We start from the raw sequence: 16,935 nt of genomic DNA, 5'->3' as shown, positions 1-16,935 counted from the left end.
AATGCTTTGTTCATCTCCCCTATTGTCCCCTAACAGTCTAACCCAGTGGTCTCCCAACTGCAGCACTTTACTTGGCTTTATCTAAGCCTTGGGGCACTAGTCCTTCCACTGACACCAAAGATGAAGCACAATTTCTTTCCACTATCACCAACAATGGGACACTGTTCCTCCCTCTGACACCAATGATGGGGCGCTATTCCCCACACTGATACCAATGATGTTATGCTATTTCTCCCACTGATACCAATGATGGGGTGCTAGTCCTTACTGATACCAATGATGGGGCGCTATTTCTCCCATTGATACCAATGATGGGGCACTATTCCTCCCACTGATGCCAGTGATGGGGCACTATTCCTGCCACTGATACCAATGATGGGGTACTATTCCTCCCACTGATACCAATGATAGGGCGCTATTTCTCCCATTGATACCAATGATGGGGCGCTAGTCCTTCCACTGATACCAATGATGGGGCGCTATTTCTCCCATTGATACCAATGATGGGGCGCGATTTCTTCCATTGATACCAATGATGGGGCGCTATTTCTCCTATTGATACCAATGATGGGGCGCTATTCCTCCCACTGATGCCAGTGATGGGGCGCTATTCCTCCCACTGATGCCAGTGATGGGGCGCTATTCCTCCCACTGATGCCAGTGATGGGGCGCTATTCCTCCCACTGATGCCAGTGATGGGGCGCTATTCCTCCCACTGACGCCAGTGATGGGGCGCTATTCCTCCCACTGACACCAATGATGGGGCGCTATTCCTCCCACTGACACCAATGATGGGGCGCTATTCCTCCCACTGACACCAATGATGGGACACTATTCCTCCCACTGACACCAATGATGGGACACTATTCCTCCCACTGACACCAATGATGGGACACTATTCCTCCCACTGATACCAATGATGGGACACTATTCCTCCCACTGATACCAATGATGGGACACTATTCCTCCCACTGATACCAATGATGGGGCACTATTCCTCCCACTGACACCAATGATGGGGCACTATTCCTCCCACTGATACCAATGATGGGGCACTATTCCTCCCACTGATACCAATGATGGGGCACTATTCCTCCCACTGATACCAATGATGGGACACTATTCCTCCCACTGATACCAATGATGGGACACTATTCCTCCCACTGATACCAATGATGGGACACTATTCCTCCCACTGATACCAATGATGGGGCACTATTCCTCCTACTAATACCATGATGGGACACTATTCCTCCCACTGACACCAATGATGAGGCACTATTCCTTCCACTGACACCAATGATGGGGCACTATTCCTCCCACTGATACCAATGATGGGGCCCTATTCCTCCCACTGATACCAATGATGGGACACTATTCCTCCCACTGATACCAATGATGGGACACTATTCCTCCCACTGATACCAATGATGGGGCACTATTCCTCCCACTGATACCAATGATGGGGCACTATTCCTCCCACTGATACCAATGATGGGACACTATTCCTCCCACTGATACCAATGATGGGGCACTATTCCTCCCACTAATACCGATGATGGGGCACTATTCCCCCCACTGATGCCAATCATGGGGCACTATTCCTCCTCCTACTGACCACATAACCTACGTAATGTATTTACTCCAGCAGACCACCAAGCCTGAGACTACCACTGATGCTGGGGCATTTTCACTCCCATTGCGCCCCCCCAAGTCTGAAGGACAATAAACTTGCCCTTTGTTCAGGAAGTTTGGAGACCCCTGGTATAACCTATTGGTTGCCACTGGCTTGTATCAGAAGCCAAAGGAGGATAATGGAGTATTTTGCAAAGACTACTTATTGGCTTGTATCAGAAGCCAGTAGAAGGTAAGGAGTATCCTTTTACTGCTTTTCACTGGCATTTATCCAGAAAGTAATAGAATGATAAGTGACTGCTCTTTTATTGCTTCTCACTGGCGTGTATCAGAGGCCAATGGAAGGTAAGCTAGTATCCTCCTGTTCCTTCTCCTTCTCTTATGCATTTATCAGAAGTTAATGGAAGGTAAGGGAGTATACTTCTATTGCTTTACCACCGGCCTGTATCAGAAGCCAATGGAAAGTAAGTAATTATTTTGTAATGACTATATATTGACTTGTATCAGAAGTCAGTGGGAAGTAAGGGATTATTTTGCAATGACTATACAGTATATTGGCTTGTATCCACAGTTTGGAACCACGGGAAGAAATGATAATGTACATTTATGTCAGTTAGAGATGAATTGTAATCACATGCTAAGTGTGCTAGTCTTATGTTGTACTTTTTACCTTAAAAATACACCATCGCTTGTCCTTCTCACCCTTTCTTGACTTTTTCTTTTTTTTTTTTTTTTTTTTTTTACCAAGTGCTCTACCTCCTTGAGTTCAGGTCTAAGCGCTGCCTACCTATCTTTCTCCAATACAAGGAGTGACTTTTTTGACTAACCAGGTAATTTCAAGCATAATTTAAAAGCTAAAATAGCTGACAGGTTCTCTTTAAACAAAAAGAAGAGTTCTCATTATTAGTCCTGCATAGTTATTGTCCTACTCTACACTGACTGTTGTGCACAAATCTTCTCGTTACATAATCTTTCATTCCTACATGCATAAGCCCCCATGAGGGCCATAATGCTTATTCTTCATTCTGAGTGAGTCCTCTAGTCCATCCCCAAGCCCACTCAATAGGTTATGTTTTCTAAATTACCCCCATATAAAGCAGGTGGAGTAGTTACTAAACCAGCTGTGCTAATTACAAATCATGGATTCTGAAAGCATGACCTGTTGGGGGATCTTGAGGATGGCAGGAGAGGAACACTGGTGTAGGGGGCTCTGCTGGTGAGATCTTTCCTCCTTGAACGCCCAGGTCCGCACACCTACAGCAACCATTATAAGGGAGCCCCACTTTCCCTGTGTAGATTTTCATTACATTTATATTGAGGGGTCAGAAAGAATAAGAACACCCATGGTAGGTGACAACACACAAGGTAGGCAGAAAAAGAAAATGTAGCCACTGGACAGATACCCAGCCCACCAGACACCAACTGCAACCAGAACATCACTTTTGGGTGGACCGACCCTTTTAAAGCTGAATTCCAGGCAAATGACCTTTACAATTCATATAAGAGACCTGTCAGAGGATTATGTTGTGAGATGAATACAGCTCTAACAGCACAGCCCGGTCTGGCAGAAGGAGACCTGATTTTACTCTACGGTAGGGCTCTTCTAGAGGCTGTAGGGCTCTCCCCCACACACCTCCAACCTGTGAAGGAGAAGCAACAGAGTGACTGATGAGGTCATCTCTAATCTCTCCTCCTATCAGCGTGTTCTTTGTTAGCATTTGAGAAATGCAGCATAACTGATTGGCTGCTTCTTCCTCTTTCAGTCTGAGCTCTGCTGTATAGGGAAAGCAAATGGCTGAAACCAAGTCAAATTCAAGTACTCACAATGTTTCTTTTAAAAAATTTTACTTTAACAATGAGTTTGTGAATACAGAGCTTCATTATTTTGTGTCTGTTATGTCTGCCTGGAGTTCAGCTTTGATCTTTAGCACTGTGAAAGTCTGAATGACAGAAAAGTGAAACAAAAAATGGTGGAAACCTGATTTAGAGAATGACAGTGAGATAGGAGAGGACAGTACCATGGCAGAACCTCCTCAGGCTCCAAGGATCTTCTTCACTAGGTATCCAGGCAAAGAGTAAAGGAAGAGGCCCACCATGAGGAGGAGGAGGATGAGGATGAGGATTTTCAGAATCAGCCAGCGGTAAGTATGCCAGATAAAGTAGCGGATAGACTTCAGGGGGTTGAGAAACCAAATGAAGCTCGTGTCTGGCCGGCTGGTGAAGGGAGGAGGAGGAAATCAGCAAACAGGCAGCCCAAAAATAAAGGGAGGAGAACAATGAGAAAGTCAGCCTTGGGTTACATGTGTGAGGGAGAGGATGTTAGCATGCATGAGATTTCATATTCTTCTGCCAGAGAAGCTAAAAGCTGCCATTAGACTTTTTTTTTTTTTTGTTTTCTCACAAAAATGATATTGTGGGTTGAGTGTGACTTAAAGAGTAACTCTGATTTTGTTGAGGAAAAAAAAAACATTCCCCTCTGGGTGATCTGTGGACACTGCAAGGATTTAACAAACTTTGCTGTAATCTTTCATCACTCTGAAGAAGTAGATGTTTCTTTGTTTGTCTGTGTCCATGTGCAGAGTGAATCTAAACGGAGTGGTTTTAGAATTATCAATCGGCTGTTGCACTTGCAGGGCTCTGAGGAAAAGTGCAGGGTCTGTATCCCTTTAGATGTGATTTCCCATAGGGAGTATTTCACCAGAAAATGACATTTTTGTTGCAGGGGATGCCAAAAATCTGACTTGTATCTTAGTACAGATTTCTGGGAAAATCAGTAAGCCAAGGACACAGGCAGGAAATGACATTTTCAGGGGGCGTTCTGTATGCAGTCTGTGTACAGAACACCTCCAGGTAGCCATATTGAACTGAATTTAACAGAAAATGACAGCGCCATATAGTGAAAGGGAAATGTCATTTTTAATAACATGCAATGAGAATTTTTCTTTTCCTACAAAAAGTGGAGTTACCCTTTAAAGCGTGCTGTGACCAGGCAATGGACAGTCATGATTTTACATTTTCTTAACCACATCAGCTCACATACCTGTACACCGTCCGTGGACCAGAGCAATTTTTACATCAGTGCTATGGGCCTGTTGATTTAGGATTACCTTTGCCATTGCTTAAATTGGAGGTCCAGTTGGAATTAAAAAAAATAAAAGTCAGCAGCTACAAAAACTGTAGCTGCTGACTTTTAAAAAATGGACACTCACCTGTCCCTCGATCCCGCGGTGTCATCAGTTGTGCCCCCGAGGCCGGGTGCCCCCCTCCTTCCATGTACTTTGTGCCATGCCCGCTGAGCTTTCCCCCCCCCCATCCCTGCACTCATGGTCGTCTGCATCTAAAGTGGTCAGTCCAGAGAGAAGCTGCAGAGAGGAGAGAGCAGGGAGGAGATTTGGGCTCTCTTTGATCTCCCCCTCCTGTCATAACAGCGATCCTCCATACAGCAGGTTACATAGGATCGCTATTACATCTGACGGTACACGGCTTCAATACCCGCCCCCATCTCTTCCAAAGACTGCTCAACTCTTGGAAATGTGGATGGCACGGGTATTGAAGCTGTGCACCGTCGGCTGTAATAGCGATCCTAAGTAACCTGCTGTATGGAGGATCGCTGTTATGACAGGAGGGGGAGCTCAAAGAGAGCCCAAGTCTCTCCACTACTCCACTACTCCTGTTGTTCCCTTATGTAATATTGGGGGAGGGGGAGCTTGTAGAGGAAGAGTAAATGGAGCGATTTGTGCTAGGAAGAGTAATTGGGGGGGGGGTTGAGGCAGGATTGGGGATGATTTCTGCTAGGAGGAGGGAATTGGGGGGGGGGGGGGGGATTGTGCTAGGAGGGAGATTTGTGAGGGGGTGGATTTGTGCTAGGAGGGGGAAATTGAGGAGGAGGATTAGTGTTAGCTGGGGGGAATTGGGGGTGATATGTGCTACTAGGGTGATTTAGGTATGCAGGGATTTGTGCTGGGAAGGGTAAAGTGGTTGTGCTAGGAGGAGGAATTTGGAGAGGATTTGCATTAGAAGGGGGATTAATACTAGTAGGGGGGATTTGTAGTAGGAGGGAGGATTTGTGCTAGGAGGGGGAATCTGGGGGGGGGGGGGGGATTTGTCCTCGGGGGAAAATTTGTGCTAGGAGGGTGGATTTGGGGGGAGTATTTGTACTAGGAGGGATGATTTGATGGGAGGATTTACGTTAGGAGTATTTGGAGGGGAGTGTTTGTTCTAGAAATGGGGGAAATTAGTACTAGGAGGGGTGATTTTAGGAGAGAATTTGTACTAGGAGGGGTGATTTTAGGAGAGAATTTGTACTAGGAGGGGGGTTTGGGGAGAGGATTTGTGCAAGAGTGGGGAGGATGGTGGGGAATTTGTACTAGAAGGGGGGATTTAGGGGGGAGGATTTGTACTCAGGGGAATATTTATGCTAGGAGGGGGGATGGGGGAGATTTGTACTAGAAGGGGGAATTTAAGGGGGAGGATTTGTACTCAGGGGAATATTTGTGCTAGGAGGGGGGATGGGGGAGATTTGTACTAGAAGGGGGGATTTAGGTGGGAGGATGTGCACTCAGGGGAATATTTGTGTTAGGAGGGGGGATTTAGGGGGAAGTATTTGTGCTAGGAGGGGAGATTTGAGGAGAGGATTTACACTAGGAGTGGGGATTTGGGGGAGAGGGTTTGTGTTAGAAATTGGGGGAATTTGTACTACGAGGGGTGATTTTAGGAGATAATTTTTACTAGGAGGGGGGATTTGTACTAGAGGGGGGAATTTGGTAAAGGATTTACACTAGGAGTGGAGATTTGTACAGGGGGGGGAAATGGTAAGAGAATTAGTGCTAGGAGTGGGGATTTGGCAGAAAAGGTTAGTACGAGGAAGGGTGGTTTTTGAGGCATGTAAGATTTGTTAGGAATTGGGGGATTTGAACTGGAAGGTGGGATTGGGGGCAAATATTTTTGCTGGAAGGGGGGTTTGGACTGTGAGGATGGGGAATTTTTGCATTTTTGTTTGGGTAGAATTTGGGCATGCAGAAGGGATTTATGCTTAATGGGTGAGTGTGTTGATTAATGCTGTTTTTTTTTTTTTGGGGGGGGGGGGGGAGCAGTTCGTCAACTTCACCTTGAGTGCTAGATGATGTCATGGCACTGCACACAAGGTACTCAACAGATCTTTTCCTCCCCACATAGCACATTGCTGAGATCAGATTCCCTAACACAGCGTTTTTCAACCACTGTGCCGCGGCACACTAGTGTGCCGTGAGATATTGTCTGGTGTGCCGTGGGAAAAATTGCAATTTCATCCGTAACATGTGGCCTCGGCTCACAAATAGACCAATCATTAGAACACCAATGGGCAAACTACGGCCAGCGGGCCGTATACGGCCCGGCGGACCTTTTAATCCGGCCCGCGGAGCGTGATACTGTCAGGATGATCTGTCCCCCTCGACGTATCTGCACATGTGCCGGAGATCGCCGATCGGCCTCTAATGCCTGAAACTGGCACATGCGCAGATACGTCGAGGGGGACAGATCCTCATAGGAGACAGATTTACATGCACACCGGAACGGGCGAGAGGAACGCGCGGAGCAAAGGTAAGTGAATTGACACAGGGGGGGGCTTGGGGGATGAATTACTATATGGGGGATGAATTACTATGGGGGATGAATTACTATATGGGGGATTAATTGCTATAGGGGGGATGAATTAATATAGGGGGGATGAATTACTATATGGGGGATGAATTACTATAGGGGGGATGAATTACTATGGGGGGTGAATTACTATGGGGGATGAATTACTATGGGGGATGAATTACTATATGGGGGATGAATTACTATGGGGATGAATTACTATGGGGGATGAATTACTATGGGGGATGAATTACTATATGGGGGATTAATTACTATATGGGGGATTAATTACTATGGGGGATGAATTACTATATGGGGGATGAATTACTATATGGGGGATGAATTACTATGGGGGATGAATTACTATATGGGGGATTAATTACTATGCTTACTATGGGGGAATATTACTATACTTACTATGGATGACACATACACATCATTCATCTACTCTTGGTCTGGCCCCCGGGTCCAATATATGAACCCATTGCGGCCCTCAAGTCAAAAAGTTTTTCAATAAATTTTTTTAACATTTTCTAATGGTGGTGTGCCTCGTGGTTTTTTTCATGAAAAAAGTGTGCCTTTGCACAAAAAAGGTTGAAAAACACTGCCCTAACACAATGTGTAGCTAGCTGCAGTTGCAGTTCTGCCCTTTGAAATTCCCAGAAAGATTGGCAGCTGCAGTAGCCAGCTACACACTGTATGGAGGGATACTGACCTCAGCTGTGTGAGGAGGAGGTCTCTCAAGTGCCCTGCCAGCATTGACCCTGTCCTCAACTTTGCTGACCACTGTCTTCTGCCATGCTGACCCCTGTAGCTTGTCCAGCTAACCCCTGTCCTCTGCACTGCTGACCCCTATCTTCTGTCCTGTTGACCCCTGTCCTCTGTCATGCTAACCCCTGTACACTGCCCTACAAACTTACAAACTGTTGCCCCTGTACACTGCTCTACTGACTCTTATACACTGCCCGGCTGACCTTGCATCCCCTGCCCCCCTGACATTTTTACTGCACCCCTAAATCAGACAGGCTAGATCCAGCCCTGGTGTCCCAATACTTTTGGCAATATAGTGTGTGTGTGTGTATCTATAGATATATATATCTATATAGATATAGATATATAGATACATTTATAGATATGGATACATTTATTTATGCAATCCAAAGGAAAAATTGGAACAAAACTAAAATAAAACATCTTTTTATGTTAGGCTAAAAATGTTACTGTAGATTTTTTTTTTTTTTCAGTTTTGCTATTTTTTTTTTACTATAATACTAAAAAATAAATAATTTTGAAAATAAAAATAAAAAGAGTCACATGTCCTGTGTGCTTTGATTTAATTTAGTAAATCCGTTGTTCACAACAAGTTCAAGAGGACCTCAATCAAAGTACCTGTCACCAGTATTGCCTGTGGTCTCCCTGCAGCTGACCTTTTGCCCATTACTGAGTAATTTTGCTTTGTTCTGTCCATGTTGATGCTGGAAAGTTAGTTTGCGAGAAGTTGTCAGCAGTACAGAAGATGAGGGGAAATCTTTCTCTCTCGCTCTGCGAGGGGAGACCATGATAGCCGTAAAAACCATACAGGAGTTCTAATTCTACTCCACTGTCAGAGCCTAGGTTTGAACCTGGGCCTTCTGGGGTGAGTGGCAATGTTTCTTCTTGCTGAGCCACCTGAATGCTGGACAGCTCTCTTGACAATTCTTTGGATGATCCTGCCTTGGCCCGGTTTGTCTTGAACCTTGAACCCCTTGCTTCTCCCATGAACTTCCTGATAAAAGCCATGTCTCTGCATTTCCTCTTTGCCAGATTATTGTGCCTTCACCAGCCAATATCCCGCTTGTCTCTTCAGCTGCTGTCTATACCTTCGCTACCGACCTTTGGCTTGGTTCTGGACTACGATTTCGCCTCATCTACTACTATTTGTGACCGACCCTTGGCTTGTTGACTGCTTGATCCCTAACCTGCTCGATCTGCTGTTGGATTCTGACTTGCTTATTCCCTGGTGGGGTGATCCTGAGATCTGCGACCTGGTACTAACACACGGCCAAATCCATCTCCACCATTAGGATCTCTGGTGAAAACCGGTTAGTGCTTAGACCCCGCACCTCAGGTGAGCCTGTGTCATTCCCAGGGTGACCTGCCTGTGTACCTATCCTGCTGGCTTCAGGTAAGCCTTAACACTGCTATAGCAGCTGGTCTCTGAACCTGACCCAGATCGTGACATCCACTCTGATCAAAACTAAGAAAAAGGATTTGAGCTGGACATACACTTTAAGAATATGTAAACATCTTATGGTCCACAGCCTGGTCACAATTTCACTTCACATCCTTCCTAATTTTTTATTACATGAATGCCACCTATCAGGTTACTAGAAACTGACAATACCAATAATGTAACAGGTTTCCTTTTGACGAGACAAAAAGAAGATGTCAGTCAAAAGGCAATACACTCTAAGACCTTATACTAATAGTACAGTTGCCAGCTGTACATGAATTGTAGTCTGGGACAGGTGTTGGTCATTGTATAGTTCCTGATTCCCTGTACTGATCTATAGTAATAAAAATCTGTCTTGGTTCAGTTCCTGAACAGTTTTGTAAATCTTGTTCAAAGTTTATGGTCTTTGTGGCAAACTTCCTTGAAGCCTATAGGGGTGGGTAGTGACTCGTTACTCAATTCTGGCCTTTTGTAGGGCTAATAAGCAATCAAAAGGCATTGAAAGCCTTGCATTACCACGGGGGCATGTACCAAATAAATAAATAAAAATGATATATCTCTTGGTAACCTCACATACAGACAATATGGCTGCTGTGAGCCTGACCTTTTATAGTAAGGGAGATGGTTTATACATTGCTTCAAATTGTTGGCTCTTGCTGACTAGGGAAACGGCTATACACTGCATTATGGGGTTTTCTTGTTTCCTGACAGCAAACCTGCAAACTGTTCAGGCAAATGTTTGCAATTTGCGAACTTGGCAAATCTTAAGGAACCTCATCCCTGTTGACCAATTACAAAATACGAGTAAAACCCTCCTGTTATGTGACTGTTATGCAGGCCATAGATGGGTCGAAAATCGGCCGATTTTTCTTTTAAAAAACGAAAAATCGGTCGTTCAAGTGGCCGACGTTACCACCAATGGTAAAAAAAATGGGCCGATTTTTATCCCGTCTACAGCCGGCAAAAAGTATCCCTGCAGAGAGCTCTGCTATTTCTTTGACAGTTCCTTGACATTTACAGAGGTTGCAACAATGTATCTATTTGTATCCATTTAGGATACAGATGTTTTTATTCGGAAACAAATAGATACATTGTTGCAACCTCTGTAAATGTCAAGGAACTGTCAAAGAAATAGTGGAGCTCTCTGCAGAGACACTTTTTGCCAGACTGGAATTCCTTTTATTTTTCATCCTTCTTCTTCTCCTTCTTCATCATCATCCTCTTCTTCTTCTTCATCATCATCCTCTTCTTCTTCTTCTTCTTCTACTTCTTCATCATCATCATCCTCTTCTTCTTCTACTTCTTCATCATCATCATCCTCTTCTTCTTCTACTTCTTCATCATCATCATCCTCTTCTTCTTCTTCTTCTTCATCATCATCATCATCTTCTTCGTCATCATCATCCTCTTCTTCTACTTCTTCATCATCATCATCCTCTTCTTCTACTTCATCATCCTCTTCTTCTTTTTCTTCATCATCCTCTTCTTCTTCTTCTTCTTCATCATCATCCTCTTCTTCTTCTACTTCTTCATCATCATCATCCTCTTCTTCTTCTACTTCTTCTTCTTCTTCTACTTCTTCATCATCATCATCCTCTTCTTCTTCTTTTTCTTCATCATCATCATCATCATCCTCTTCTTTTTCTTCATCATCATCATCCTCTTCTTCTGCATCATCATCCTCTTCTTCTTCATCATCATCCTCTTCTTCTTCTACTTCTTCATCATCATCCTCTTCTTCTTCTTCTACTTCTTCATCATCATCCTCTTCTTCTACTTCTTCATCATCATCCTCTTCTTCATCTTCTTCTACTTCTTCATCATCATCCTCTTCTTCTACTTCTTCATCATCATCCTCTTCTTCTTCGGCATCATCACCCTCTTCTTCTTCTACTTCTTCATCATCATCATCCTCTTCTTCATCTTCTACTTCATCATCATCATCCTCTTCTTCTTCTACTTATTCTTCATCATCATCCTCTTCTTCTTCTTCTTTTTCTTCATCATCATCATCCTCTTCTTCTTCATCATCATCCTCTTCTTCTTCATCATCATCCTCTTCTTCTTCTTCATCCTCTTCTTCTTCCTCTTCTTCTTTTTCTTCTTTTTGTCTTCCTCTTGCAGGTCACTGCTCATGCGCAGATTTTTTATCGGTAAAAAATCGGCCGATTAGCCCATTATTGCCGCGAAAATCGGCCGATTTTTTTTCCAACTTTCCCGATTAAAAAAAACGGCCAAAATACCGAAAAACGGCCGAACAAATAGCCCACTAACGATCCGAAAATCGGCCGATTTTATTTTCGGCCGAAAAAATCGGCCGATTTTCGACCCATCTATGGCCTGCATTACACCCTACTTATTTTCTGCAAGACATCTCATTGAAGACTTTAGCTATAAATGGTCTAGTGACTGGATCTCCTTACGCCCAAGCCCCACAAAAGGCCATTGAGGCATCCATTGGGAGATGGCAACTAGTGAAGCTTATTCAGGCTGGTCCCTAGTAAAAAGTGAAGCTAGTTTCAGAAAGGCACACAAGAGGAGAGTTTATTAGCTTGTTACTAAGATTCCTGCTTAGTAATGTTGCCAGATGTTTAGTGGCCTAGTACTGGTCTGCTGACTAACTGACAAAATGTACTTTTTATATGGTTGAGATCCTTTATCAATGAAGGTAATATTGGAAACATGATACAAGCAATTTCAAGGGAATTAGAAAAATACATCAAAATGTATTAAGGCCCAATTGAATCCTCACAACTTTTTATCTCTTTATAATCTTGTACCCCCCATATGTTATCACTTGTGATTGAATTCTGCTTGAAATGCCCTAAAATACTTCTCTTCATGAAAATGCTGCTTCCTGCTCCACCCATTCCTGTGCATTGCCCTTCCATGTGCACCTTACTGCAAAGGTTAGTTATAAATTGGGGTGTTTGCCATTTTTTGTACAGCTTGTTCAATGGATTTGGCAAGGGAACACATTGGATGCCTTCAGCTGCCATTGTGCTCTTTCTGGGCATCCAATGCATCCCTGTGTCTTTGAGGAGTGGGCATCCTCTTGGGAAACTCGCCCTTAGTTTATCCACTGCTATATGTGCTCCAATTTGGAGACTCTCAAAAATATTGAATTATGACCTCAGTATACAAAGCAGTCTTGGCGTAGGCACTGTGGCTAACACATATATTTGCAAATGTGTGCAAGTAAAACCTCTGTTTTTAACGTGAATTGTTGGACGGTAAATTTGAGGAGTTTTTTTGCAGGCTAGCTGCTAAGTGTGCTGGGAAATATGTGTCTGTTTGTGTTGTGCATTGCGCTTCCATGTGCACCTTACTGCAAAGGCTAGTTATAAAATTGGGGTGGTTGCCATTTTTATGTATAGCTCCTTCACCCATTCCTGTGCCCTTTGCTTGCAGAGCTGAGCAACAGCCACACCTTTCAGCACAAGTGTCTTCACATAGAACTATAATGTATTAAAGTGGAGGGGTGTGTCTGGCTCAGTCTGTTACTGAGTGCTGATTACAAAGTGCACTGGGTGTAATTCTGATGCCTTTTGGACTGCACAGTCATGTTCAGACACTCTGCACAACTGCTCTAACAGGAAATTGGAGATCATTAATTCATTGTGTATCTGACTGCATCTCTATTTCCTTGACTTCACCTGGGCTTTAAAGGTAAACAGTGCAAAAAACTTAACTCACTGAAAATACACTATAGATTCCTTTCAAAGGCAATCTATTGGAACAGAAATAGAGGCGCTACCATTGTTGGCTTTTATGAGCACCAGGTTTGTCATTCTGATCCTTTATGATTTAGTGATTCACTAAACTGGAGCAAGTATGATGTCAGTCAAGTACTGGGATGCCGTTATACACATGCTCATTCCAGGTCAATGGCTCCCCAATTCTGAAGGAAGCATGGTGACTCAAAAGCCATTACCTACCTACTAAGAAGTAAGGTTTGGCAGCTCTCATATTTCTATACCATCAGGTTCCTTTGAATGTTAAAGTAGAAGTAAAGGCAAACGTTTTTTGGATCAACCTGTCATTTGATTTTTTTTTTTTGGCATCTGTGTCCCATTGGAGAGATTTCCCTTCACTTCCAGGATTTACAGGATGGGAAAGGAAATACCTCAAACGTGAAGAAATCTTGGGGTGTCACAAGAGTCACTAGAACTAGTATCCCCATCGGATGATTTCCTCTCTATTCCTGTTCTGGTGTCAACCCAAAATGTGGGATTTTCTTTTACATTCACTTTTGATGATAATGGTAAACAAGCAACAATAAAAAATTGCCAAGAGTTCTAATCCCTCTCCACTCTATCCAAAACTCAAAAAAAGTTATGCCTTTAGTAATACTTTAAAGAGGGTCTGAACCATGGAAACTGTACCCAAAAAAGGTTACAAAGAAGACCAAGGAGCAGTCACCAGTACTGTCTGTGGTGTTCCTTAAGATAATCTTTCTTCCACTGCTGACTTACCATGTCTTATTCTGCACTTTGTGGAGGTAGCCATGTTGGTAGAGGCAGGGCTATGCTTCCTCATTTCAGAGCCTCCAGTAGAGAAAAGGCAGCACTGCCTTAGATCTCACACTTCACATATACAGCTATAAGGTTGTGGTACAGGACTGCCTAGACACACTCACATACCAGAAAGTATGTGCTATTTTTCAGGAGGAATTCCAGACAAAACGTAGTTTTTTTTTTTTTGTTTTTTTTTGGGGGGGGGGGGGCACTGCTTAGGCACAATCAATATTTCTAGATGTTCCCTAACACAGCGAATCTTCAGTTTCTAAGTTCAGGTCCATTTAGGAGTAATTTTTGAGCAGTGACTCCTTCCTGCACTTCTACTATACATCACCCGGTTGATTGCTGCAGAGAGGGATTTAGTAGCCTCTACTTTGCAAGAGATGTCAAATCTTCCCTTTGTCAGGGCACTAGCCACTGGTATCATTTACCCATGTCACGGTACGGATCAGCATGACCGGAGGCTCTTCAGAATTAAAAGAACTTGCTACTTAATATAGAATTGTTACATACAAGGATCCTATACATATCACACTTACTTTGGTTTTTCAAGAGGATCCGGCTCATTGCGTCCGAGACCAGCCGGTGATTTCTCCGCCTCTTCCGCTGTTAGTAGGTGGAGCTCTGCCTCCACTTTACCCTGAGGAAAAAGAATAATGGGTACAATTATTACTAAAGCCTAAAGCCACACATTTTTTAGTAATGGATAAAATGGAAAAGAGATGATTCTGTGACATCCGTATGAAGAAATAGGGGTCAGCAATAAAAATATTACCAGTTATTCTAATCCTACCTTAATCCACAAAAAATGGTCTACAACGAAGAGAGGGGAAACATACAGCAATAAAAATGTGATAAAAGCTGGCGTTCAGCTTCAAGGCATCAGGTTATTTTTTACAATGGTCTGAGTTTTTATGTACAAATAAAAACTTGAGTATTTTTCTTTTATATAAGGATAATGAAAAGGAGCTTTAGTCTTTGAAGTGTGAAATAAATGTAAAACTCTGTATATACATGTATTTGATTATGTATGCTTTGTTTACTGCAGCAAACGCCCTTGGCATCATACTAACTCTTCTGGCACGTACTCACATTCCTTAGACCCTGATAAGATACTAGTCCACCTATGAACTGCTTACAAGTGTAATATTAATATGATACTTAAGTACGCATGTTTATAACAAAAAACCCCAAAAACTCAAATTCACTGACTAAACACAACAGTTCGAAATATTTTGGGTGCATTTTTTTTGTGTCTGTTCCTACTGCAGTATTTATTATTATTTTGGAACCGCTGATCAATATTAAGATAAGAGTTGCCTATCTATAAACTTTCCAAGACAAAAGTGTATGTAAAGTCAGAATATTTTTGACATTTTACATTGAATTGGAAAAAAAGTGAATCACAAAGCTTTTATATTTTAAGAACATTTTGGTTTAAAAAGCCTAAAAGTAGAACTAAAGCTGGGTGCACAAAATCAGAAGAAAAATTCTGAATGATTGTTTAATTTTCACACAGTGTGTACACAACTTTTGACATCCGATTCAGCCTTTCCAAATGAAAATTTCTGAAAGGGCAAACTCCAAAATTTTTCTCGTACGTGAACGGAACTAATGATTAATATGTATGTTGTTTTGAAAATTTTCATACAATTAGTACCATCCTCGGGTTTGACTTGCTGTGAAACATTGTGGAAATCCGGACAAAGGTTCTCCCAATTTTCTTATTGTGTGTACCCAGATTTACCCTCTCAGTGTTGTTTGCCATCTACAGTGGGGCAAAAAAGTATTTAGTCAGCCACCAATTGTGCAAGTTCTCCCACTTAAAAAGATGAGAGAGGCCTGTAATTGGCATCATAGGTAGACCTCAACGATGAGAGACAAAATGAGAAAAAAAATCCAGACAATCACATTGGCTGATTTGGAAAGAATTTATTTGCAAATTATGGTGGAAAATAAGTATTTGGTCACCTACAAACAAGCAAGATTTCTGGCTCTCACAGACCTGTACCTTCTTCTTTAAGAGGCTCCTCTGTCCTGCACTCATTACCTGTATCAATGGCACCTGTTTGAACTTGTTATCGGTATAAAAGACACCTATCCACAACCTCAAACAGTCACACGTCAAACTCCACTATGGTGAAGACCAAAGAGCTGTTGAAGGACACCAGGCACAAAATTGTAGACCAGCACCAGGCTGGGAAGACTGAATCTGCAATAGGCAAGCAGCTTGGTGTGAACAAATCAACTGTGGGAGCAATACTTAGAAAATGGAAGACATACAAGACCACTGATAATCTCCCTCGATCTGGGGCTCCATGCAAGATCTTACCCCGTGGGGTCAAAATGATCACAAGAACGGTGAGCAAAAATCCCAGGACCACACGGGGGGACCGAGTGAATGACCTGCAGAGAGCTGGGACCAACGTAACAAAGGCTACCATCAGTAACACACTACGCCGCCAGGGACTCAGATCCTGCAGTGCCAGACGTGTCCCCCTACTTAAGCCAGTACATGTCCGGGCCCGTCTGAAGTTTGCTAGAGAGTATTTGGATGATCCAGAAGAGGATTGGGAGAATGTCATATGGTCAAATGAAACCAAAATAGAACTGTTTGGTAGAAACACAACTCGTCGTGTTTGGAGGAGAGAGAATGCTGCGTTGCATCCAAAGAACACCATACCTACTGTGAAGCATGGGGGTGGCAACATCATGCTTTGGGGCTGTTTCTCCGCAAAGGGACCAGGACGACTGATCCATGTACAGGACAGAATGAATGGGGCCATGTATTGTGAGATTTTGAGTGCAAACCTCCTTCCATCAGCAAGGGCATTGAAGATGAAACGTGGCTGGGTCTTCCAACATGACAATGATCCCAAACATACCACCCGGGCAATGAAGGAGTGGCTTCATAAGAAGCATTTCAAGGTCCTGGAGTGGCCTAGCCAG

General features: G+C 43.2%; 1 protein-coding gene across 18 annotated transcripts in view; it reads right to left on the bottom strand.

Annotated features, from left to right (window-relative positions):
- Positions 1–16,935, bottom strand: part of OTOF (otoferlin) — a 547,586-nt gene that overhangs the window by 7,572 nt on the left and 523,079 nt on the right. For 12 of the 18 annotated variants that reach the window (XM_089686077.1, XM_089686076.1, XM_089686082.1 and 9 more), the window contains one exon: positions 14,526–14,626. In XM_089686077.1, the coding sequence (XP_089542203.1) occupies positions 14,526–14,626 (101 nt within the window). Of the gene's footprint in view, positions 1–3,653; positions 3,850–14,525; positions 14,627–16,935 lie in introns of all 18 variants that reach the window. The other 6 variants (XM_089686080.1, XM_089686079.1, XM_089686083.1 and 3 more) reach the window with 1 other exon arrangement.

Source organism: Staurois parvus, unplaced genomic scaffold, assembly GCF_062004578.1.
Source record: "Staurois parvus isolate SC_StPar_1 unplaced genomic scaffold, SC_StPar_1.0 ptg000390l, whole genome shotgun sequence".
In the NCBI taxonomy this organism is placed as follows: domain Eukaryota; kingdom Metazoa; phylum Chordata; class Amphibia; order Anura; family Ranidae; genus Staurois; species Staurois parvus.
Note: the sequence above shows the minus strand (reverse complement) of the source record. Positions and strands in the feature narration are given on the sequence as shown.